Source organism: Protopterus annectens, chromosome 13.part0 (genome assembly GCF_019279795.1).
Source record: "Protopterus annectens isolate FY-2018-M chromosome 13.part0, PAN1.0, whole genome shotgun sequence".
Lineage (NCBI taxonomy): Eukaryota > Metazoa > Chordata > Ceratodontiformes > Protopteridae > Protopterus > Protopterus annectens.
Window position 1 is genome coordinate 618,292,213 of NC_056747.1, and position 20,262 is coordinate 618,312,474.

General features: G+C 41.1%; 1 protein-coding gene across 3 annotated transcripts in view; it reads left to right on the forward strand.

The window, feature by feature from the left end:
* Positions 1–20,262, forward strand: part of TEX14 (testis expressed 14, intercellular bridge forming factor) — a 3,435,352-nt gene that overhangs the window by 2,945,369 nt on the left and 469,721 nt on the right. For all 3 annotated transcript variants that reach the window (XM_044054283.1, XM_044054282.1, XM_044054281.1), the window contains one exon: positions 7,136–7,244. In XM_044054283.1, coding sequence (XP_043910218.1) covers positions 7,136–7,244 — 109 coding nt within the window. The remainder of the gene's footprint in view (positions 1–7,135; positions 7,245–20,262) is intronic.

A 20,262-nucleotide genomic window follows, 5' to 3' on the forward strand; every position in this document is an offset into this window, starting at 1 on the left:
GAGAGTACATCGGCCTTGCAAGGCTACAATGCCTTCCACACCTTCAGACCACAAAATGAATATGTGAGAACCAATGGAGGTGGCATTCCTAGCTATATTAGAGGTAAATTCTCCTCCCTTCTAGTTAGACTGGAGAACTCCATGGAGTTACTCCAAGTTCAGGTTACAGTGGGTAAGATCCCCACTCAAGTCATAGCCAGTTATAGATCCCCCTCCATGGGTCATGACGCGCACAAAGCCTACTTGATCAAACTGAAGACAATCTAAATATTACTGAACCCCCTGGTTAGGGGAGATTTCAGTTATCCCACCATCAACTGGGAAACCTACTGCAGCCCAAACCCGCTAGTGCAAAGGTTCCTTGACTTTAACTCACATACCTGCAACAAATTGTTCATACCCTGACATGAGAAACAAATATACTAGATCTGGTTCTCACATGTCAAACAGATGCACTACTGCAACTGTCAGATCCTCATTAGTTAAATCTGACCACAAATCAGTCATCTTCAAGCTGACGCTAACACCAGAACTCACAAAGTACGAAATCAGACTAAAACCCTTCACCAAGGCAAACTATAGCCTCCAAGGTGAAGGTATAAATATATTCCGAGCTCCACCCCTAGATAGAAGTGGTAACTACACCGAAGCTTACACTAAATCACTGTACAATCACTTGCATAAATGTAGCATCAACAAACTTTTCAATAAATGCAAAAAGTTGTTGTCCATAAAAACAAAGGCGATACCCCAGCAATAGAAAAGCACCATCCTCAGCCTCAACAGGCAAATAAGACAACTTATCAAATCTTCTATGGGCCTCTTTGAAAAAAAAACTTTGCTAGCACAGCCAAGGATAACTATAAGGCCTTTTACAGCTATGTGTGTAGCCTAAAAGGTAGGACCCAAGCATGTACAGAACTAGTAACCAACAGTATCACACACACTGACCCCACAAAGATAGCGGATAGGTTTGGCAAAAATTTCACCCTGCTATCCCCTCCATGTCTATCACAAACCTTGTCCAAAACTTCCACCTACCCTACATATCTGAAGAGCAGGTCATCAAACCCTTGTCCATGGCAAATTACAGCCTCTGTGGGACCAGACGGCATCTGAGGCTGTCTTCTAAACAGCCTAATACATGAACTAGCATCACCATTAAGCACCCTTTTCAATCATAGTCTAACCACAGGCTTTGTTTGTGCAGAATGGAGAACAGTGACAGTTATTCCCCTCCATAAAGGTGGCCCAGCAACAGACACAGGGAATTACAGACCCATATGCCTGACCAGCCTCATCTGTAAGGCCATGGAACGTATCATTTTGGACCTCATAAATAAAGACATAAGCAACCTCCAAACTGTGGATCCTATCCAATTCGGCTTCATCAAGGGCAGATCTTGCTTGTTAAATCTTGTGGATTCTTTCAAAAATGTAACCGGTGCCATTGATGAGGGCCAATCTGTGTACACAGCATACCTCAACTTGGCAAAGGCTTTCAACACAATCCCACACTCAAGTATTATCAATAAACTTAACAAACTGAATGTAAACTCCTGTGTTGTAAGATGGGTTGCTAACTGGCTCACAAACTGGACACACACTATTAAAGTGGGTGACTCCACATGAACCAGCAGATCTGTTACCAGTGGGGTGCCACAAGGGTCAGTACTAGGCCCCTTACTGTTTGATATATATACTTCTCAGAAGTTCAGGTCAAAACTAGGGTTGTGGCTGACCAAGTTTGCAGACGACTGCAAACTCAGTGCATTTATTGAATTCCCAAATTATGTCAGCATACTGTAGGAGGGTCTTACTCAGACAAACAGCTGGTGTTTTAGTCATGGTCTCAAACTGAATGCAAAGAAATGCATCATCTTTCCCTTCAGCACAAAGAGTGTTCCTTCACACTTTCAAATCAACAACAATACCGTAAGTACTCATGAAGTGGTAAGGGGCTTGGGTTCACAAGTTGACCGCGACCTTAACTTCAACCACCATGTGTCTGCTGTAGTAAGTGAGGCTTTCTGTGTAGCACACTTGATTAGTAAAGGCATCTCCTCGAGAGAAAAAATAAGTTATAACCCCTCTACTCGGTGCTAATCCATCCAGCAATTAAGTATAATGCCTTGTTCGGCATGTGCCATACACAGACTGACTAAAGTCCCTGTTCCTTTACTCTGTACCATATAGACTTCTTGCGGGAGACTTATGCCTGGCTTACAGAGCAATCGCAGACCCAAACCTAATGAACTTGTTGCATAATCAAATCAAATGGACTCGGGCCACCCATTCCAGGGACCTAAATAGGGCCTGCAACTTAAATAGGACATGCTGGAGGGACAGATTTATCTTCCAGCGACTGCCGCATCTCTGGAATAGGCTACCTATTCATGTGAAACAGAGCACCTCTGTGACACTGTTCAAAAGGAACCTGGACGAGTGGATGGGGCACTGTAAATTCTTACCGGGAATAGTGCCCACAACCCTCCTGGACATGAGCAGTCATTACTAAATGCAATCTTGGGTATTAACTAACATTTCTATGGCTTTACATTGGGATGAAACGGCTAAGCTTGAAATGACCTCCAGATTGATAGTCTAGTAACCTCCTATGATCCTATGAGGGAAACAAAAATGATACTCCTGGATTGAGTGACATCTGTTTAATCCACCAAAGAAGTTTCTTCTTTATGAAGGGCAAGGAAGGAATTGGAAAGTTCAAATGGTGGTAATGCTGGGCCAAAATGGATTTTACATACCACTGAATCTTTTTCATGTGGACATACCTGGATATAGCAAATTTGACAATACAAAAAATAAGATCACAAAGTGCAGGTGTAAAAAAAGAGGATCAGTGATGATGGCATGTCCCTTCAATTTTTGTTTCTTAAAATACTTTGTAAGTTGGTATGGTAAATTTGAAGGCCGGGGTGGGACTATAGGTAAGGTGGTAGCAATAAAGGAGCTGGTGGAGATATGCTGTTTAGTGCCTGAATATGCTGCATTGGGCCTGAGTTTGGATGGATGTTACCACTAGGTTTTATGGTTATGCAGGTATGATGATATGGGTAGAGGCATTTTTTTGATGTGTGTGTGTGTGTGTGTGTGTGTGTGTGTGTGTGTGTGTGTGTGTGTGTGTGTGTGTCTGTGTGTCTGTGTGTGTGTGTCTGTGTGTGTGTAATACCAGATTTGTGAGCAAATGACTATTGTTTTGGATAACTGTACTTGAACAGTAGGATATATGAGAGCTGATATAGACAAGGTGTAATTGGGAGATGAGCTTCTAAGTTTTGAAAGACAGACAAGGCTGTAGTTAAAATGTGGAATAGGGAAGTATTGTTTTTTTAAATAAACACTGGAATGTAGAATAAGCGAGTGTGTTTAATCTGTAGGATTACAGGTGATTTTGAGATGTGTGGGTGTTTAAGGCTGTAGGTGTAGAGAACTATTAATATGAACGAGGATACATTTATGTGGTGAGGAGTGTGTTATCAGTGTAGAATACGTATGGTAAGGAAGGGCAATAAGCAAAAAGTACTGATTTAATTGTGTATGGACATACAGAGATTGAGGTTAGAGGACTACAAACAATATAGAGAAATAAGGGAAAGGCTGAGAGATATTATGGAGGAAGTGATGAAAGATAAATATTAATCTGATTGTAGTATTTGACAGAAGATCATAGGGATGAAATGAAGAGGGAGATTTGCTCACAAATGGCCTAGAGGAAGAGGTTTGAGTAGGACAGGATATAGTACAAAGCAGTGTGTGAGTGGGAATGGCTGCTGGGAATGATACTCAGATTTAGATGGATGTAGTGAAGAAGAAAATATAAAAAGGACTATTTCTTCAATAGTAATAAAGTCTGTGAAGGTATAGGGACTGAATGCCATGAGTGATAGGTGTATATGTGAAGTATAATAGTAGGGTAAGGTGGGGTGGGTTGGAATTGAGGGTAAAGTAGGGGAACAAATAGAAGCCAAGAATAGCAGGCTTCCCACCCTTAGGCAATTTATTACAGATAGCAATCGGTTAATGACTGGTGTTAACAGTTATCGTAGAGGCACAGAGTAGAATACAGTTTCTTGCATTTACTGAATGTAGACAACAATAAGAAATACAAAGCAACTGGCTTGCATTGGGTAATCTAGTGGCCAAGTGAAGGGATAGTGTCCAGTTAGATAAGTGGTCCTTAGAGTACAAGAACTACTCCTTAAGGGGAATGTCACAGCCACTTTCTAGCAGAGGGCGTTTATGTATTTTATTGTTAATATAAAGCAAGACTGTTCATGTTCAATTTGTTTACATTGCACAGTGACAATATTCTCAGTGAAAGCTTTCGCAAAGGTGTGCCTTGTGGCAGAGCTCCTGCTATTTATAGGAAATACACTGATGTAATGCCCACAAGTTCTGAAAGGAAAGAAATAGGGAAAAACTCTACTAAACTGAAATATTATTTGGAGTCAATAAAGCTAATACATAGCTAGCTAGCTTATTCCTATGGATGGTGGAAGGTACATGGTAAGTGAATGCAAGGGAAGATGGGCTATTCTGAGTAGAGGAAGGTAAGATAGTTTGTAAATGTAAGCTCAAAATATTTAGCAGGATGTAAAATGATAGTGAGATATGCAGTAATGCACTATACCAGTGATGGCGAACCTGTGACACGAGTGTCAAAAGTGACACAACGTTTTGGGTGACATGCCAGTGTTCACCCACACCCAAGTTACCAAAGAAACTGCTTTTGCATTCGTTGCTCGTGTGAAGTGCATTGAATTATTTTGTGCCAGGAGCTAGTTTAGCAGCACTGCTGCAGAGGTAAGGAAGTTATTAAAGTCAAAGACTGTTTTGGTATACTGTCTCGATAGAATTTGCAAAGGGCAGTGCTGACTGTTTTCTCTCCATGGTTAAATTTCTGCAAAGGGCAAGTAGTCTGCATTTCTAAGCGTGTGCTGTTTTAAATTCCTCTCAACTGTCCCTCTTAATCCCTCCTAAAACTGGTAACTTTTTAACTTAATAATGACAATAATTAGATATACAGACTTATCTTGCCTCAGAAAATGTACATCAATTCAAGTTCACGTTTTCTGTCAGTCTCAGATTAATAGTACTAGTATGTCCTATTAAATGCTAAAATAAACCTACTAAAATGCCCATGTCTCTTATTTCTAGATTTGTCCCTTATTCTGTTGTGATTTATCCCTGATGTATTGTGAGCTACCCTGTTTTATTTATTTATTTTATTTTATTTTTGTTATATATTTTGCTTGGGGGGGGGGGGGGTGACACACCAGCATTGTCAAGTTAGGCATTTTCCGAATTTGTGACACGCTGAGCCCAAAAGGTTCGCTGTCACTGCACTATACAGAGTAAATATCAGAAAATAACACTAGACTGGTAAGCACATTATAAGCCATCACTTATTAAGCATTCATCAAATTAATCAGTACTTCAGAAGAATGTTGCATTTATCAAAGCATTAGCAACTGAAATTACATATATATAAATCACCTACTTGTTACCGGAGACCAGCTAAGCATACGTAAAGCTTATCCAACTAGAATAAAACAAATGCAAATATAATACACTTCCAAGGTGTTTACATTATTCTACAGTCTTAGAGCAAATAGAATTATAGTAACACATGACACATACCTGCCCTGTGAAGGAAGATGATGACCAAGTGGATGTGGAGACATAAGTGAGGGGAGATTTAAGATTGCATTCAACTACAGTGAACCAGACTCAAAAGGGGAGAGGGAGCGATGGTGTGGAACAGCCCACTGTTCAACTTGATTGTCAAGCCTGGGCTGCTTTGTAACCCACCTTTAGCCAATTTATTGCAGAGAGCAATCAGTTTCTGGCTGGACCTCAACAATTAGCAGAGAAGCTAATGCAAGCAAGAAGAAGCTAAGGATAAAAAGTAATTGGCTTACATAGTGCAGTCTAATGGTCTAGTGAAAGGACAGTAGGCAGTTTGGTAAATGATCGTTTGAATGTTTTGTTTCTTGAGTGTTTTTATTGAAGTGTAATGTTTGGGAAAAATGTGACATGGATTCAAACAGAGATGAGAATTGTTAGTTGCATGGAAGGTCAGCTTACCAAAGAGACTATGCTGCAAGTTGGAAGCATATATTCAAAAGAAATGTCATGAATAATATGTGAAATTAATAGCTTTTTATCAGAATGTCTGCTTTGCTGATATGTAAATGGCCTTGTAGGTATAGACAAAAAGCAAATAGCATTGAATTATATTAAGAAGTATAGGGTACAAATAGCAATGTTACAAGTGACACTTTGGACAAAAGTGTGCATGTGAACTGGAAAAATAAAGGCTTTCATGATGGACATTCAGCATACTATCATGGACAAAGGAAAATGGGAGTAATACTGATTGCGAGAGGGATTTGAATAGTGATAAAAGAGGAAAAAAGACAATAATGTTACATGTGTAATAGTAAGGGATCATTAGCTGTGGATGAAATTTGCACCAGCATATATTTATGTTCCACCTAAAACTTCTGTTGTGTAAATTAAGAATACTTTGGGGAAATAATCAACTGTCAGCAGGGAATATTATTTATGGGTGGGGACTGAAATCTGGTTTACAATGCTGAGAATGTATCAGAGGAGCTAGAAGGGGAAAATCTAACAAAAGGGTAGTTTTCTGAAGAACTATATGAAAATACTTGGGTGTGGAAGATGTGGATTTATTAGCAGGAACTCAATTTTCATAGTATTCCCCAAGTTATAATAATTGGGCTAGATTACAAAGAAATTATATTTCACGAGCATGTGTATTCTGTCATTTTTAACATGTACTTAGTGCTGTAAAACAAAAAAAGCACTAATAAATTTATTCTGGGGAGTATGTACAACAGGCCCTAAAGTCCACAAAGTAGGAAGGTTACTCTTTCTCATCATCTTGTTTTTTGTACTGTATAGATTTTTTGACACTGCTTTCAGGCACAAAAACTAAATTAAAATAATAAGACTATGTTAAGAACATGAGTTAATTTGTTTTCAGCATTACTGTTTTTTAGATTGGTAGCTTAATAAATGTGATTTTGCCCTGTCAGAATATGACGTGTACGATCAAGCATTTATTATTCAGCTTTTGTTTTCACAGACCTGTCGATATGTGAGTGGTGCTATGCAGTCTCCATGTCCAGAGCCTGAAAGTGTTGTTCGTACTTGCCCCTTTGTTTACACTCCTCAAGACATAGGTCAGGCGAAAGGTAATGTATCTACATGAGTGCTTATATTTTAAATAGATAGCACAAGTTATCTTGGGCCATTTGAATCAAAGTTGTTAATAGTGAGCATAAGGGTAGTTCCTAAGAGTAAATCTGTCTAGCTGTGTGTGTGTGTGTGTGTGTGTGTGTGTGTGTGTGTGTGTGTGTGTGTGTGTGTGTGTGTGTGTGTGTGTGTGTGTTTGTTTGTGTGTGTTTTTATATAAATATGTATATCTGGTTTACTATCAAAATGTAGAAGTGCAGTTAGGCGAACATGGGAATGCCGAATGTGTGTTGGCTGATTCCCCTATAGTCGAACTGCAATTCTAGGAATGTCCTTTAGCGAATGCCACTCTGCATTTTCTCATATGAGGTCAATGTTACAAGTGAAATCTCAGTACAGTGAGGATTGGGAAATTTACCATTTTCCTCACTGTAGTGCAATCTCTGAGTTAGAATATTTAATTTACAGGGGGTGTGGGGGGCTTGCTCCCTTGCATAAAATGTGAATTAAAGTGATGTGCAGTACTGAACTGTGTACGTTCGTACTGCTGAGAAGCAGGCATGTAAGTATCAGCAGGTAAACTTTCGGAAATGTTGAAGCCGTTGGTTCAGTCATTTTAAATTGACGTGTTTTCGACATGTTTACCTAATTATTCAGGAATTCGGAATATTTTTTGGTGTTTGTGTACAAAATGTATTTTGTTCAAGATTTTTATAGTATACCTTTATGTGTGTGTGTGTGTGTGTGTGTGTGTATGTATATGTATGTGTGTTTTAGATATGTACACAAACACATCGAGAGAGATTATATATATGAAAAATCTTATTTCTCTATCAGTGCATCATATTCATTTTGGTGGAAAACGTGTGCCAAATAGTGAAGCTGAGCTTATCTTAATCTTTAGAAAGTTAAGAAAGTCATGAAGAGCATATACACTTTATCCATGTGTGGTTTGTTAGAACACCTGTTGTACATTTTTGAAGAAATATTGTAGAGCATGAGATAATGGAGATGGAATTGTGGAAGTTGATTGGCTTGAGCCACAGTAAAAGTTTTGCTACCAGTTGCACTTTAGACTTCCTCATGATAAGATTCATTCTATAGTTGTTTATTAAGACTCCTTAGAGACTTCGTTGTCTCCTTCAAGTAGAATCCATATTAAAAGTTGCTCAGATTACTTAAGGCAGATGTACTTGTTTATTATTTTTCCATTTGCTTCTAAGTAATTAGCTATCAGTTTAGATTCTTTTCTTTAGCTATTGATTGCAATTATCTTCACTAATATTGTGGAAATGTTTTCTTGCTCTACATTTTTAAGACAGACTCATCCAGAATATCTTTATTCTTTAGAATGTGACACAGCTTAAAGACTTCTTTGATCATTTTTTTCCCTACAGGATTCTGACAGTGCCTGCAAGACAGGGGCACCCGTAAAGATATTTTTCCGTTTATGTATGTTTGTTTTTATTTTGTTTTATTTTTGAATTTATTTATTTTCTTTTGTTAACTGGATAAGTGAACTGGTCCTTGGACCATTTTTAGCCACAACCCATGCCAAATAGGCAGATAGATAGGATGGTGACATGAATATTACATACAGCATATCTACACTTAGAGTGGAAGAAAAAGTAGAGATGAGTGCAATTACAAAATCATGTGCACATAAGAAAACAAGAAATCATATTTACAAAGCCATGAAACACAGCAACATATAAATTTATGTATACAGGAATTCTTATAGATTTTTCCACTGGTCTAGGTTGCACTTAAACTGGGTAATAGACAAACTCAGCTTCACATGGATGGGAAGCCTGTTCCATAGGAGGGGCAGTCTATAGGACACATCTGTCTCTTCAGCATGTTTTGTTTAAGTCACAGACAAAATTCAGGTCCTTAGACCTTGTGTTTCTGGTACTGTTTGACTTACGAATATACAGGAGAGTCATAACTGTGGGGTTTGGGATGCCTTGTAATCCAGGCATAGATCACCCCTCAGCAATCTGTAGTAATCTATATATGCCAACATTACAAAGACATGCATCTGGAGCCTTTTTCCCCAGGCCACCGTTGAAAATTGGCTTTGTTCCAAGTCGGACTTTCTCGGTTAACAAATGTTAAATAAAAATAAAAAATAAATTGTGGAACACAGATGTTGAGGTGATATTTCACTTTAGGGCTCAATATCTTAGTTTGCGCAGGTGTGGGTGGTGCTGACTTGATTGACATCCCTTCTGGACTGTCAGTTAAATGTAGTGTCTGGGACTTTTTTAAAAATATTATTCAACATTTGTAATTTGTGAATAGCCCCAACATTTTTTTCCCACTGGTAAGTGTTAATGTAAGGGGCACTTCAACAGCTGGATGCCTTACTGCTTTCTTAATGTGAGGTGCTGTACAAAGTTTGTTAGCTAGAGGTGGAATGTATCCTTCATGTCAGAGCTTGAATGTGAGTGAATTTAGGAGGAATGTGGCTGTAGCAGATGCAGATAGCAACTTTAACCTACACAGTGGTGTTCTCTTTTGCTACCCAGTTGTATGAATCTGAATGATTTGTTTTCAGCTGTTTGAAGGAGGGTAGTATTTTGAGGATGACTGGATGAAGGCGAGAGGAAACAAGGTGCCCAGCGAAGAGGTGGATGGATGTGTAAGAGAAGACCTGCAACAGTCAGGTATGACTGTTGAAGTTGAGAGAGTGGCATAGAATTGAAAAAGATTGTGACAGTTGATAAAACACTCCAACCCTGTGTAGAAAATAGGAAAAAGTTTTTTTTATTGATGAAGATTATGATATACATCTATCTCTGTCTTTGTGTGTGTGTGTGTGTGTGTGTGTGTGTGTGTGTGTGTGTGTGTGTGTGTGTGTGTGTGTGTGTGTGTGTGTGTGTGTGTGTGTGTGTGTGTGTGTGTGTGTGTGTGTGTGTGTGTGTGTGTGTGTGTGATTTTGAGTCTTCTTGTTATTTCAAATATTGATGGTGCTGGTGTGCCAGTTCTTTAATATTGTGAGATCTTGAAAGTTTTTTTGTTATATATGTTTTTGTCTATACTGCCAATAACTGTGGTACCTCCATCAAACAGACAGTTACTGGTAGGTCCCATTGGAAATAATTAATGGGCAATAAAGATAATAATCAGCCTAGAACTGAAGTTTTTGTTGTGCCTCCTCACTCTGTTGTATCTGGTCCTAGTATCCTGAAGGTTCTGGCGGTTATATAGTTTTTAGCTGTTGTATGACTTCATTGGTAAAGCTGCAGCTTATTAATTTTTGTAGTAGAACTGCTGGATTCACGTCAAAGAATATTGCTCCTATTAATTGTACTGTCTCCATATTTGTGCAAATTTGATTTGTAAGTGTTTAATGGTTGTAATGATGCTATTAGACCAGAAGCCATGCTGTTTATCTGTGAAAATATCATAAAGTTGTATATATTCCAGTATCATAACTTCACAAGAATTTTAGCCAGAGGACAGAATTGGCAGTATGATGGAAGTCACTGGCATTTGTAGGAATGGAAGCCTTAGAATGCAGTATTATTAAGGCATGTTTGAAACTGTATGGTTTGTTTTTTTAGGGAAGATTGCAAGATTAAAAATGTATGCAAAGGGGTTGCAGAGTATCAGTGCTTATATTTGAAATATTTTAGGGTGGATGGTATAGAAGCTTGGGCTATAATCACAATCTGTGTTTCTTGCAATTCCTACACTTCTGACTTTTGAATCAATTTGAAATTAAAAAGGAGATAGACAAGTATTCTATGCAGTGGTGATTCTGATGGGATGCATAGGTAGATAATTACTAGTCTTGCAGTCCAGGAGACTTTTGAGGAGCCTAGCCCAAATTCCCATTTGCCCCCAAGAACTGTCTGATTAAGTGAGTTGCTTATGTTTATACAATAGGCAAACAAGTGATGTGGGAATCAGACCATGTAGCCTTAACCCACTGTTCCAACTGCCAGACATTATGTAGGGTTCTGTCAAACTGACTGTTGCTAGTCTGTGGAAGGAAGAAGCCATATTATATTCAATATCCTTCAAAAAACTGAAAAGAGTTCCTAGATTCATTGACCTGTATTCAGTGAGCATCACTGCTTCTCCCTTCAGAAGGCAAATTGGCTCTCTGTCTATGAAAGAGCAGTTCTTAACAAAAACAAAACTGGAAAGCAGAACCAAGCTGGATAAAAACGGCACAGACTGTTTTATTCAAGGTAAGCGCTTTCAGCTAAGCAAATGCCCAGCCTTCATCAGACAAAAGTCACTCCACACAGCTCTATTTTTATATATAAAAAAGTAGTTCACATTCACTAAAATTAACCAATCACTGTGATGAATCAATTTAAAATGGTTACACCTATAATCATCATATTATAAAAACTTCCTTTCTTAATCTTTCTAGTCAGTGTAAAACAAATGTTTACTCAAGAAGCACCTATTCATACAAAAAAACATATATAAAGTGTATATAATACAACAAAGTTACAAGCTACATTAAAAAACACAACAGCATAAAAAACTGAATGCTTAAGGATAGTAAAATAATTAAATATATTATTCAAACAGAAGCTGTCTCACATTAAAGTTGCTATAAAATGCTATACCAATTGCCAAGTAGCATTTATCTAAGAAGAGCTTTAAGTTTAAGCACACACTTTATGGATGCAAATTCATTTAACCCTGGTGGGAGATGAGCACATGTTCTAATTTGCCAAAATAACTCTTGCTCTTCCAGATACAACTGCCAGGGTCCTCCTCTTATATCATTTCTAACCTGGTACAACACACAAAATACAAAACAATGAGCAGTTCTTCTTATCAACCTAACTTTTTTAAACTATTATATGACAATTACTACTCAGCAATGAAAAACCTTTCATAGTTTAGAAGTCCATTATACCCCCTAAGAAATGTAGATAATAATGTCTGTCTGCCCCTTAACAACCTAGCAATAGCTGAAAGGTCCATCTCAAAAGTCATCCCAGCGACCTTGAATATCATCTCTTCCAACATTAGATTATCCCGTAATCTCACTTTCTTTAAAAGGCTGCTTAACAATCACCTTAAACAAAAATCCAAATGTACATGCTTTGAACAGCCCATCTAATGGTCATCTCACCAGGAGGCACTATAACCTGTTTTGTACTGTCTAAATTTTAGTTATGGCTTATAACCCAATTCATACTTATAATGCAGTGCAGTTAAGATAGGACTGTGAGCTGTATTATCTGGGTCTGTACTCTTACTTGGACAAATATCTTATATTTATGGGAGGCTTCACATTTTTATGTGTCATTAGTAAAATAAAACAGGCTCCTACACCTATCCAGTTGGGATCTAACAGTGTAACTTTCCACACTCTTTCTGTTCCCCACCAATTTCATGCTATTTTAACCCTTCTGTGTGTTTAGAGTACCTTGTCAGTAATATCTCTGACATGGTCCTGCTTCATGTTCTGTAGGTATCTGAATGTCTTAACTGGACTTTGCTATCACAGATTTGGTCCTGCTTCCTTATCTGTTTGCAGTCACTATAAACTTTCCTACTAGCTTATTAGCATGCAGTACAGTTTAAAAAAAAACTTTATTTGTTCATCACATTGTTAATTTGTAATGTGAACTTTAATACATTAATAATGAAATATTGCTATAATACTTTTCATTATCATATATGTGCCTTATACATACAGTTTCCATTATAGCTATATTCTGTTATTCTTGAGCATTGGGACATACTCATACACTTCTTAGTAGTTCATAGCAGACTACTTATTTTAGTCATTTATTTGAAGACTACTTTGCATGTACTGTTCCCAAATGCACCATTTATTGTTATGACAGTTACTTTATTGATATTTTAATGAGCTAATTTCTAGTTCTTTGATTTCCTTTACAATACTTAATACTTCATTTACTACTGGTTGAATTGTTGAGCTCCACTATTATGTAGCTGCTTTTTTGGGTTCTTACAACAGTACACTTAATGAGGCCTTAAATATATCTCAACAAATCTAATCGTAGACACCAACTCAATAACATCTTCTCCTTAGATAGTGGAATATATGCCCTCAACAACTGTGTCAGGACATTCTGTAATAATTCCTTAAAGTCAGTTAACTACACATATTCCCAGAAAACATGTTCTCATTTTTCTGACTTATTCCCTTCAACTTCTGCCCTCCACTTGAGGAAAATCCTTGGAAGTCTTCTTCGAGTGTAAATGTACATGTGCAATCATTTCCATGCAAATATCTTAAATCTTCAAGACTTCATAGCATACCTTGAAGCCTTACAAATTTCCTGTCATTATTATTATGTAATTTGTTGTTCTGATCTTCCCTCCCAATCTTTTTTAATCTCCTCTGATTGTTTTTTTTTTTTTTTTTTTTTATAGTTACTGTATAAAATTGTATCTGATGTTGTTATCTTCATTTATTCCTTGACATATGGGCTCGGTTCTGAACATCAGAACTGACTCGTCCTTTACTACAGCCCAAGAGAACGAAAAACTTTTGAGCTTAAGTCCTACCCAGAATGCTCCTCTCTAATTTACCTCGGATATCATTAGCTCTCGAGGTAAGTGCATTTTCTTTTTTGTATTTCTAGTTCTATATAGTTATATGTTTGTTTTCTGTTGTAATATCGTTATTGTTGTTTTTCTTTCTAACCTACCCTCTTCTGATAGTTTTTTTGTCCTCTCTACTTTCCCTTATACACTTCGGTGTACTCTGTACTACCATTGTTGGTAAATTTTCTTTTCTTTCTGTCCTTCTTAAAAATAAAAAAAAAAGATGGTATTACTTGTACATTGTTCCTTCAACACTTCGCTATAGCATTATCTACCATTGTTGGTAGTTTCTCTACCTTCGAGGTATTGCTTTCTACCATTGTTGGTAGCCCCTTTTTCTGTCTGCCTTTCTCATTTTATATTGTGTGTGTGTTTGTGTGTGTGTGCATGATTTTTTTGGTTCAATCGTGGCCGATAAAGGTATCGCCGGGTTTAAGAAATGGCTGGAGTGTAACCGCAAATTGACCATTTCTGATGGGTACTCACTTTGTGTTTATTGCCTGGGCCTGGTGCACTTACAAGAAGATTGTTCCATTTTTCATGCTTTTAGTCACCAGGCCCTGGTAGAAAGGAAGAATAAGTTGTTGCTGAAAGGGATGATAAAATCTTTCTTTGAGGAGGCCTTATCTGGTCAAGCTTACTAAAAGCAAAATAGATGATCTGAAGTTATTTTCATTTGATCTTCAAGCTGAGGGACTCTGATACGGCATGAATCTGACTCGGCCGCATACCCCAGCATCAGATCCAAAAGTCTAGGCTCCTCCCCTACCCACAATGCCCCTGCCCCCGATCTCATTTGCCACTTGTTTGATCAGCAGTGTGTATCCTTCGCTCCAAGTTCTTTTTGTAGTAAGTTCTATTTTGGGGGGGTTGCTCTCTTATTTTCTTCTCTTTCATGTATCCTCACTTCTAACCCTACCCTATCTGTTTGCACTCCGGCATCGGTAAAAAAAAAAAAAAAAAAAAAAAAAAAACTTTCTGGCCTTTTTTAGGGTGTGCGTGTGTGTGTGCTTCACCTTCCTGGCCGTGGCGGATACCCCCAAACCTGGCTTCAGGAAGTGTGCAGAGTGTGGGCATAAGCTCCCCCTATCTGATGCCCACACTCTGTGTGTTGTCTGCTTGGCTGTCCCCCATCTGGATTCTTCCTGCTCGGTGTGCGCGGGCTTCAACCCTCACATTTTGATTGACAGGAGGAACAAACTCATCCTGAAACTATTTCTTCCACCTCCAATGGAGGCCTTTGCTTCTTCTTCCTCCTCCCCAGCTTCTGGGACTCAGCCACCTGCCACGAAGTCTGGGGACAGAGAAAAGGCCCGATCCAAGGAGCGGGATTGGCCGAGGAAGCGATCTCCAGACCACTCCTCTTCAGTCGAACCTCCATCCAAGTCCCGCCTGGATCCGAGCCGTAGCTCACTGGGCTCAGGTCTTCTCGCTTTTCGCCGGAGTTCTCCCTGACTCAGTTTCTACTCTCTGCTTCCTCACGGCGCCACTCCAGGCCCGGGTTGGCAGCGTCTTCCATGTAGTCTTCTAGTAGCCTGTCCAAAGCTGAGGTGGACAGGATGATGCAAAAGTTCCTTCGGGCCCAGATCCAGTTGGAAGTCTTGTCTGCTCCATCCCCCTCTGGGGCTGGGGGCATGCAGTCCACTTTTCTCCCAAATACTCCTTCTCCGATCCGACTCCTGGTTTTTGAGTCTTTGGGTCTGTGGTTCCCCTATGTCAAGGGCTTGACACCGATGGTTCCTGCTACCTCGATGACGACCATTGCCCTGAGTGGCTCAGCTCCGATGTTTTCATAGCTGACAGACTCTCAGAGCTGTAGCCTCGGAGCTGGATCCGAGGGGGTGGCATAGACTTCAAGACTTTCGGAGTCATCTCTTCTTCTTGGAGCTGTGGTGCCGGGAAGCTCAACTCCGGCTCCCCCCCTCGACGCAGGGAGCAGCGAATCTGGCCTCAGCCTTTCTGACTTCGGGGATCCGGTCACCTTCTGCCTTTGAGGTGGTGGAGAGGTCCTATAGGCCCCTTTGGGACCCTTGACACTTTCATCCTTGGAGTCCATCCTGGCTCCCTCTTTTTCTGAGCCGGAGTCTGCCATCCTGTCCCCTCAAGGACAGCCTGTTGGGACTTCGCCCCTGGAGGTTCCCACATGGGAACTCACTGTGGCTTCCGAGTCCTCCCCTGAATTTCCCCCGAGGAGCCCCTGAGGAAGCATACTTGCAAGAAGAGGCACTTAGATTCCCTGCCGGAGTCCCTCATGGATGATACCGACCTGAAGGAAGGGAAGGATTCCCCTCGATCACTCCGAGAGGTTGTCTGGTTTGGAGACTTCATGGAGATCCTTCGGCAGCGAGGTGTGTGGTTTACCCATAAGCCCAACCTGGTGAGTCGGTATTCCTGGAGGTATTTGGCACAGGACCCTCTACTTCCTGGGTGTCCCCTCCCACAGATTCCCTAGTGGGTCTGATCTCATGTAGAGAATGGAAGGAACTGGATATGGCTGAGGCTATCCCCAGGTGTCCAGATAAGGTACTCAGTGCTCCTGCAGACAAATAACATTGGTCCAAAGGGTCCCCAGTCGATGCCATGGTGGTTGCAGCGGCCACCAAAAATGCTCTTGCACAGGAGAGATGTTTGGTTCATCCCCCAGACAGGGGGTCTCGGGCGATGGATCATTTTGGAAAGCGGACCTGTGCATCAGCCACCTTTGCCTTATGTGCACTGAATTATTTGGCACATGTAATCAGACTGCAGCAGGACCTGGTCAAGGAGGTCGCAGAGTCGGCACCAGGGTCCATGTCAGTAGAGGAGAAGAAGATTTTTCTCCTTCCGCATGGCCACCTTCACTTCTATCTCTAATAAGGCTCCTATCACATGCAACGGAGGGTACCTCTAGTGCTACGGGAACAAGTGTGGCCATTAGGCCGCATGCCTAGCTCTGGCTTTGTGCTTTTTTGCAGCCCTTTAAGGTGTCTTTCACAAGCGCCCCATACGATGGTTCCACATTGTTTGGAAAAACATTTTGTGATACATTAGTCCAGAGCGAGAAGGACAGGAAGACTTTGTCTGCTGTTGGGATCAGCTTCTCCACCCCACAATGATCCTTTTTTTGGAATCAGCGTGGGGTCAAGAAGATGTGGTTCCGGAAGTCTCAAGGTTCTTCCCAAGATGCTCAGGATTTGCCTTCCCCTAGAGGCAGAGGGGCATACAATAGACACCGCCCTCATGGAAGTGGGGGTCCGAAGAACTAAGGGTCTAGGGATACTTTCTTGGACAGACCTTTCCAGCAGCCCTGAAGGGTTGCCCAACTGCTCATCTCTGGAGGCAGTCAGGGGAAGACTATTTCTGCACCCAACGGCTTGGGAGTCAGTTACAAATGATCATTGGGTTCTGCAGATCATATCCATAGGTTACTCAGTTCCCTTTTTCCAACCCCCCGTTTCCCCCCAGACATATCCCAGATGTGCCACCCGGTCATTGGGATAAGGCAGCCGCAGAAGTTACCAGTCTCCTCGCAGAACAAGTCATCCAGCCCGTTCCCCCCCCAGACCAGTCCGGATCAGGCATTTATTCCAGGTTCTTTTTAGTGCCAAAGAAAATGTGGGACTTAAGACTCATTCTGGATCTTTCAACCCTGAACCTGTCAGTTGCCAAGACAAAATTCCAGATGGTCACCCTTCAGTCAATTCTGCCCTTCCTGCAGATGATTGACTGGATGTGCTCGGTGAACCTCCAGGACGCGTACTACCATTTCAAGATGGAGTCTGGGACTAATGAGCGAACAGCCGTTTCACCGAATCTGAAACGGTCATGCATACTTACGTGAAAGTGCTTTTCACCGAAGAAGCACTTTCGCGTAAGTATGCCTGGGGGTAAAGGGAGTTGTGGGGGAGTGACTGTTGTGGAGATTGTACTACAGTGCGGTTAATTTCCCCACTGTAGTGCGATCTCGGAGTGAGAATAATAAAGTAGGAGGGGTGTGGGGGGTACAGCCCCCCCCCAATTGGGGGTTGCAGGAGGGCTTGCCCCCTTGCATAAACGCTTTTTTATTGTTTTTTAATATTTTGTTTTTAACGCGCTTTAACGAAAGTGCTTTGTCGCTAAAAGCATTTTCGTTAAAGTGTGTTCGGGTAAGTTGGATTTGGACTGTTGAACTTTCGTTCAACAGTCCTAGATCCATCAAGATGAACAAGCGCACTCTGAGGTTTCTCTTCTTCCATCTGGGAGCCAATAATTTTCAGTTCTGAGTGTTCCTCTTTGGTCCCACCACCAGCCCCTGGGTGTTCACCAAAGTGATAGCGATAGTGGCAGTTCACCTGTGGCTGGAGGGCTATCAGGTTTTTCCCTACCTGGAAGATTGGCTCCTCGCCGCTCCTTCCAGGCATCGACTGACTCTGGTCAGGGATCATTTCCTTCAGATTGCTTAGCACCTGGATATTACCAGTTCTCAGCTGACTCCAATGCAGGCACTAGATTTCATAAGTGGTCAACTAGATACTACCCAGAGCAGGGTGTTTCTACCTCCAGACAGATTATCTCCCTGTCATCATGTGCATCACATTCTCCAACCCAATCTTCCTCCCCACAGGCTCAGTTCTTCAGGTGCTTGGGTCCATGGCGGCTACGATCACTCTTGTGCTGACTGCACGTCTCCATATGAGGGTTCTACAATGGGCCTTAGCCATTCAGTGGTCTTTGCTAGACCTTCCCTTGTCACATCCTGTTCGACTATCCCATGTGTACAGGGACTCCTTTCTTTGGCGGCTCCAATCCCCAGACCTCCTTCAGGGTTGGCTGTTTGTTCTTCCCTCCCCTGTGATCACGGTGACCATCGACGCCTCCCTGCTTAGGTGGGGGGGCATTGCATGGGAAGGATGGTCCAAGGCACGTGGTCCTCCCAGGAAACCAATCTGCATATCAGTGCCCTGGAGGTGAGTGTGGTAATTTTGGTGTTGCAAGCTATCCATACCTTTCTTCCTCTGGGGAATATTGCCATTCATATGGGCAATATGTCAGTAATCTGGTACATCAACAAACGGGGGGAGCCAGATCTTATCCTCTTTGCTACAAAGCCATGAGACTGTGGGAGTGGGTGATCTCCACCGTCCGTTTTCTGGTGGCAATGCATATTCCAGGGAGGTCCAACATTTTGGCAGACAGGCTCAGCAGGTCTATTCTGATGCCTAACGAGTGGTCTATGAATCCATCAGTAGCTGAAAAGATCTTTCTAAAGTGGGGTCATCCTGGCTGCGATCTCTTCACCTGTCCTTCCAACGTGAAGTGCAGCGAGTATTTTGCTCTGAATCCCCGTCTGGGGGTGTCCACAAGAAATGCTCTAGTTCATGCTTGGCCCTCCGGTCTACTGTATGTGTATCCTCTGCTTCCTGTAATTCTCAAGTTCATTCAGAAAGCTCGACAGTTGGGGATCTCAGTGATCCTCATTGCCCCCTTTTGGCCTCTCCAAGTTTGGTTCCTCACTCTGTGGTCTCATGTAAGGTGTCCTCCTTGGACTCTAGATCCAGTTCCGGATCTGATCACACATCCCTCAGGGATTCCTCACCCAGATTTAGTCAGCCAAAAGTTCACGGCTTGGCTGCTCCAATTCCCATGATAGCTAGGACTCCTGAGATTTCTTCTTCTGTTAAGAAGATCTTGGTTGCGGTTCACAAATCTTCTACCAGAAAGGTTTATTCAAGTAAATGGAAGTGTTTTTCTATCTGGGCTTCTCAGCATGACCTGGATCCTTTTACTGTGCCAGTTTTGGAGATTTTGGAATTTTTAGGAGACATTTTTAATCATGGCGCTAGTTTCTCTGCAGTTAAGGTGCAGTTGGCAGAGAGTTTTAACTTTCACATAGGTGAAATTTGGCTTCATTGGCTTCTTCTAAACTTTGTAAGACATTTTTGAAAGGTACCTTTCTTCTTAGGCCTCCGGTTAAGGACCCATTGTCCCCTTGGGATCTTGCCTTTGTGCTGCAGGCCTTGGTTTCTCCTCCTTTTAAATCAGCGGCCATGATTGATTTGCAGTTTCTGTCATGGAAGATGGCCTTTTTGGTAGCAATTACCTCAACCAAGAGGGTTTCTGAAATCCAAGCCATATCTGTCAAGCCCCCTTATATGGTCTTCCATAAGGATAGGGAATCCCTGTGGACAATTCCATCTTTCCTACTGAAGATGGCATCAGAATCTAATATTAACCAGAATATCAGTTTGCCAGTTTTATTTCCAAATTTCCGAAATAAGGGAGAGTACAAATTGCACTTGCTTGATGTACAGAGGCAGCTGTGTTTCTATTTGCATAGAACAAAATATTTTCGTGAGTCAGATCAACTTTTTGTTTCCTTTTCTAAACCATTTTTGGGAAAGCCTGTTTCTAAAATTACTGTTGTTCAATGGATTTCTGAGTGCAATTTTTTGGCCTATCGAGCCAAAGGGTTATCTCCACCAGGACATGTTGAGGTGCATTCCA